This window comes from Vicia villosa, linkage group LG7 (assembly GCF_029867415.1).
Source record: "Vicia villosa cultivar HV-30 ecotype Madison, WI linkage group LG7, Vvil1.0, whole genome shotgun sequence".
NCBI lineage: Eukaryota > Viridiplantae > Streptophyta > Magnoliopsida > Fabales > Fabaceae > Vicia > Vicia villosa.
Genome location: NC_081186.1, coordinates 133,961,060 through 133,967,427, shown reverse-complemented (window position 1 = coordinate 133,967,427; position 6,368 = coordinate 133,961,060). Strand labels below are relative to the sequence as shown.

The 6,368-nt window shown below is 33.6% G+C and overlaps 1 protein-coding gene across 1 annotated transcript; it reads right to left on the bottom strand.

Annotated features, from left to right (window-relative positions):
- Nucleotides 1-5,252: 5,252 nt before the first annotated feature.
- LOC131618578 (putative germin-like protein 2-1) lies at nt 5,253-6,368 on the bottom strand. Its single transcript, XM_058889770.1, has 2 exons — nt 6,138-6,368; nt 5,253-6,006 (listed from the first exon to the last, which is right to left on the bottom strand). The coding sequence occupies exons 1-2, from the start codon at nt 6,250-6,252 to the stop codon at nt 5,459-5,461; spliced, it is 663 nt and encodes a 220-aa protein (XP_058745753.1). The 5' UTR covers nt 6,253-6,368; the 3' UTR covers nt 5,253-5,458.

The window sequence follows — 6,368 nt, the reverse complement described above, 5'->3', positions numbered from 1 at the left end:
TAATAAATGAAGTAATAAAATGAACTTAAGTGTTATGAGTTTTTGGAATATGTGACATCCTACTGGTATACTCTGATATAAACTGTGTATTTTTATTATATATATCTAAGTTGGGAAAGTGGGGTGTTACAGTATTCATTTCCAAGACATTATTGAAATGTATACAGTTTATTTCATTATTTATGACTTTTGTATGTACTCAATACCAATTATTAATATTTAACTGATATGATTCTAGACGCATATTGGTAGGATGTTACAGTTAGGACATTTATGTCATATAGTTTTACAAACTGTTGCTAAAAATTTCCCTTTCATTTCATGTAAAAACACATATTCTCCTTGTGATTATATTCACTTTGCTAAATAAAGATAGCTCCCTTTTCCTAATAACATGACTTATTCTATTGATGTTTTCGAAATTCTACATGCTAATTTGTGGGGTCCCTTTTCCACCATTTCTACATTAGGACACAAATATTTCCTAAAATAGGTAGATGACTTCTCTAGATATACCTGGTCAATTTTCCTCAAAACTAAGGACCAAACCAAAGATAGCCTTATACAATTTGTAGCTTATGTTGGAAAACAATTTCAAAAATCCTTAAAATGCTTAAGGTCTGATAATGGCACAGAGTTCCATGTAAGAACAAGATTTGGTTCTGCATCTGGCCTTATGTTTTGATGATAACATTACATGATATCTTAGAGAAGAACTTAGTACTCTAATGGTTTCTGTCTAGTGTGTAGATTTTTCTAATAGGTTATGACTCTGAAGAAAAGTCGTGTGATGTCATCAAGTTCTGAATTCAACATACTCTGCATCTGGAAGAAACCAGCGTGTTTACAAAGATTTAGTCAAGTTCTATGCTTCTATAACAACAGTTCTGATGAACATTAGTGATAGAGCTTTTGATCGTGACTCTCATGAAATAGCTTCTAGGGACTCCCCTAGCTCTGAGATTTTGTTGTCCAAGTTATGAAGATTCTAAAGACAAGGTTCTAGAAGAACGAGTTCTGAAGATTTTGAAGACGAAGCTTTTGAAGACCAAGTGCTGAAGAATCTGAAGACAACGTTCTAGATGAACAAGTTTTGAAGACTATGAATACTTAGGCTCTGAAGATTCAAAGACCAAGTGCTGAAGACTCTGAAGACAAGGTTCTGTAACGCCTCGAATAATTCGATGAATTGTTTAATTTATTATTTTTGAAATAGTGGATGAATTATGAAGCGAATGTGAAATATTGGACTTTAAATTATATTATTGGAATTAACTATTTAATTACCGTTGGTGAAATAATGAAGTAGTTATTTAGTTGGGATTGTTTCGGTGGTTGATAGTAGAAATGTGGAGGTGTAAGTCAAGCCCAATTGAAATTGTGGAGTTAATACCAAAAGAAATAATAAAGGTGTGAGGTTTAGTTATAGTAGAAATTAGGTTAATTAGAAGTGGCAGAGAAGTGAAAGAATTAGAGAACGTGGTGGCCGTGAGAAAGTGCAGAGAAAGAGGAAAAAGAAATAGGCGAAGGCTGGAAGCTAGGAAATTTGACCGGAAATTATAGAGCGGTCTCCAATTCAAGGTAAGGGTGGGGTTCAAACTCTATAACCGGGATTATGATGAATGATATGTGGAATTTTAGGTGTTGAAATTTCTACTGTGTTTGATGTTGTTGTTGTATGTGTTAATGTTTGTTGTGATGTTGTTCTGAAATCGATGAAGAAATTGATGATGTTCTCTCAATGAAATGTTGTTGCAAAATTTATTCGCGTCGATTATACCTGAATTAATATTCTCGAAATACTAGAGGTTATGTAAATGAATCGATGAACATTATGACTGAAACCGAATTTTGAAATTAGTAGAAGAATAAGGGATTCTAGGAAGAAGAACTTTGTGGCGGGGGCCACCAAGCTAAGGGGTGGGTGCCCCATATGCTTGGGGTGGGCACCCCATATGTTAATTTAAAAGGGGGATGGGCGCCCCATATATGCTTTAGGAGACTACCACTTTTTTGTTCCTCCTTTAAATTCCATTAGCCTAGTTTGAATAATAGGTAACAGACCATATCTTAGTAGCTATTTTAGTTTGACTTAGAAATTGAACATTGAGTTTTATTTCAGTAATAATAATTTGATAACAGACTCAGTTAAAATAGCATAAGTATATGTACATCTTAGCTGGTAGCAGAGTTTGGAGTTTTAGTAGAAAAACCTTGGTTAGTAGCAGGAGCTTTTGATGATAGTAGGAATAATTGACAGAGTTCAGTGGTGATAAAGGACAGAGTAAGTATTAATTGGCAGAGGTAGTGTAACAGTAGCAAAAAATTGGTTTAACAGCAGAAGCATTTTGGGTGACAGTAGAATAATGACCGATAATTGATGTTGATAGCAGAACTAAATTATAATGGTAGAGAACTATTAGCAGTAATAGGAAATTGATGAAAACAGTACCGAATAGGAGTGTTAGTAATTTTAACCGATAAAATTAATTAACCGGTTTGCGTCGAAAACTGTCCGAATAATTATGGAAAGCGTGTAGGTTATTTTGCTTGAATTGTATGTTGAATATTTGTTGAAAAATGTAAACTTGCAGGAGATGTGAATTTAGTTGAATTGCCTCTAATTATTGGCAAGATAAAGTAGTAGGCTTTATGGCCAATATTTATTTGTCGTTGAATTTTCGTTGAATTAATTGTGTTTATTTATGGTTGTTAATTTGTTGTTGATATGTTGTCGTTGGTATGTTGCTGTTGAGTTGTTGTTGTCAATATGTTGTGCTGTTACTATTGAAATGATACTATGACGAAGATGAAACAATTATAATGATAAACTTGTGACGAATGTGATGTTAATGATTTGGCTCTATTTATTGGAAGTATATAAGTTGGAGGTTTTGCCTCGATGATATTAAGTTGTTGTTGTTGTTGAAGTTGCATTTCGTGAGTCGCATTTCATCGAGTCACACACCTTCATATTTGCGATGGCCTGGATTGGCAACCTGCGATGAAGGCTTATGCCTGGTTGATGCCTTTATTAATTGACAGTTATTAAGTTGGGAGTTCCGCTCCATTTTTAAGTTCGGAGTTCTGCTCCAATGGTACCACATGTATGTGCATTGTCGTGAGTTGCATATTTGAGTTGTTGTGTTAATAAGTTGTGAAGATTGTAGTAATTGTTTGTATGAAGTGGTGATTTTATATACTCGATTTCTAATATATTGTTTATCATACACTTTTTTATATAATTCGATATCTCACCCCTTCTGTTTGAATGTTACCCATATGTTGGTAACGTGCCAGTATATAAGAATGAAGACTAGTTAGCTTCGATAGTTTGAGTCAGTGATGTCGCTCTGATATGTAACACTCGGGGAATGGATGATAGTTGTTTAGTTGTTGCCTTTGTTTTATGTTGCTGAATTTTTAAGTTGAATATTAAGAAGTACCACGATGTTTCAAGTTGTTTTAGTTAAACAGGATGATATGTTATTTAAAATTGAGTATTGTGATTCCGCTGCGTAAGTAATAAAAAGTTTTTTGGTTTCAAAGACTAAAGTATGTTGTTATCGGTTCATCCGAATGTGATGTGTTATGTATCTGTTTTAATTGTGATTAATTGTCGTTGTTTAAGTTGAAGGTGTAGCATCCCATATGTTGTTTAAATTTTACAATTCAAATTTTTATAATTCTCGCCAGGTAGAAATGGGGTGTTACAGGTTCTGTTTGAACAAGTTTTGAAGACTCTAATGACTTAGGTTCTGGTGACTTAATTTTTGGTCCTTCTAACCATGCTTCAACATCTACTATCAAAAGCCTCTGTAGATTAGAAGATAAAGATCAAATTTGGTTTATGTGAGGAAATAGTATGAAGTACATATGTTTCCATTACCCGGATAGGGTGGCGCAAGGATGGTACTACTATACTATGTTGTCGATCACTCCCTCACTAACCGTTGGAACAAAACAGCTGGAATTGAGTATTCCGATTCTACCCTCCAACGGATTTATTTTTGGGCCATAGCAAGGACGATTGGTGAACTGCCCAAACAAATCCTCGTTTCCCCCCTCTCTCTCTCTCTTGCTATCTCGTTACTTCTCTATTTTACGTTTAATCGCAAATTGTTAAATTCATTGACTGAGCATTGATACGTATAGAAAAATTCTTTGTGTCAAACTTTAAATTCATTTGCTGATTAGATTACAATTCTTAGAATTTCTATTGAGTTTTCATATCAACAAAGTCGAAAGAAAAGTCTGAAATATCAAAATGCACACCAAGTGTTCGATAATTTAGATATTCATATTTTGTATATTAATTGATTTCATTAGAAAAGGTTATCATTGTGGTTATAGTAAAATGATTGATTGAGAAAATACTGTATTGTATTTTTATCATTGTCTTCATATAATATTTGCTTTCTTACGCATATCCGAGGTTCCAATAATTGGTTCGGGTTAGACGACTTTATTTGATCTAGGATCTCACTTCCGCTTGCCATAGTTTTTGCACATTTCTAAAATAGTTTTAAAAATTGAATTTTTAAATTGGGGATCTATTCACCCCCTCTAGATAAGTTATCGTTGTCTAACAACTGTGTCATCAAGTCACTGCTATAAATAAGACCAAATTAGGTATGAGGTAAGCTTGCACATGTTGAGCTTGACATTGCCCATGTTGGGTTTGAGCTTGCTGGTTTTATTTTGAATACTCTTTAGAGGCGTAGCAAGTTCTTATCCTAAAGGTCCCAGATCAGCTGGTACCAATTGAATTTGGACCGTTATAGATATACTATTATTGTACTCATTTGGTAGATCACAAATTTTTACCCTTACTATAGACTTATGGGTTGTTGCACTGACTAAGTTGAAATTCTAACTCCATTCTCTTTTTATACGGTAGTGATCATGAATGAGACGTGTGTAATCTTATTCACTTGTAAAATAGCTAAGAAAATAAATTTTTTTCCAAATCTATAAGACTAATGACTCATTTTCTCACCCCAAATGTATTTCAATTGAGTCTTCAAATCTTTGCAGCCAAATTGTTACCCCAAAAGTTTAACAATAATCCTTTTCCCCCAAGGGACGATGATTCTTGAATCTTCTCTCGAAGATAGAGGCAAAACAATCATACGTTTAGGTTTATTTCTATTATCAAGGTCCTCGTTCTTCTGATTTTGGTGTTAATTTATATTTGCATTTTTCTAGTATGTAGAGTAACTTATAGTTAAAAATCACTCATGAATAATTCAAACTTATATGAGAAGGGGATATGGTAGAAAATTAATATATTACAAAAATCACAACAACAATTTATTATTGAACCACATGAAATTCAAAATAAAACAACTATGTATTTAAGTAAATAACCAATACATTTTATTTATTAACAAAACTAATGAGTAAGTAGATAAGGTTGATTGCATAAGGTGATTGAAGAACTTATCAAGTTTTCAAACTAATTGTTGTCATACCAAGTCTGCCCTTGAAGATAATCAACGATGCTCTTATCAACTTGAAAAGCTTTAGTAAGAACCTCATCAGAAATAAGAGGATTTGATTTAAACAAAGCATTTGCAATAGTGATAACTCCTGGATTTTGACTGCTAAGTGCAGCGATGGCAACGGCGTTGCCATATCCCACATTTAGTTGAAAGTGAATTAGACCGATTGGAAACACAAACACATCACCCTTGTTGAGAACTTTGGTGAAAAGCCGATTTTTATCTTGGTTGGAAGTGACAAATCCAACATAAACTGTTCCTTCGAGAACTGTAAGAATCTCTGTCCCTCGAGGGTGAATGTGTGGTGGATTTAATCCTTTAGGTGCAAAATCAATGCGAGCTAAAGATATTCCAAGTGTGTTTAGTCCAAGTAGTTGGTCTACAAATACTGGAGTCACTTGAGAGCCCAATGCATTTACGGGATTTGCAGGGTCAATATGTTTGAAGAAATCTTCAGCTTTAACTAGCGCAGGATCTTTACAGAACTTTCCATTCACAAATACTACAAATTGTCAAAACATAAGTGTATTAGATTAAAAATAAGTAAATAATATTAATTCTTAACTAAAGCCAATGAAACAAGAAAAAAACTCCAAATTTAAATAATAAGATTTGGGAGGAAGATATACATACCACCATCTTTAGGGTCTTTGATTGCAACACAAAAGTCTTGGAGAGGGCTTGGGTCATAAGCAAAGGAAACTGATACCAAAGCCAAGATGCTAACAAGGAAGTAAAGAACTTTCATTTTGCTACTCACTACTACTCTTCAATGATTCTTGTTATTATTTGCTTGTGAGAATTGAGTTATGTTGCATGCATAGCTTTCTATTTATAAGGTAGAAATATTGAAGTGGTTTGCAT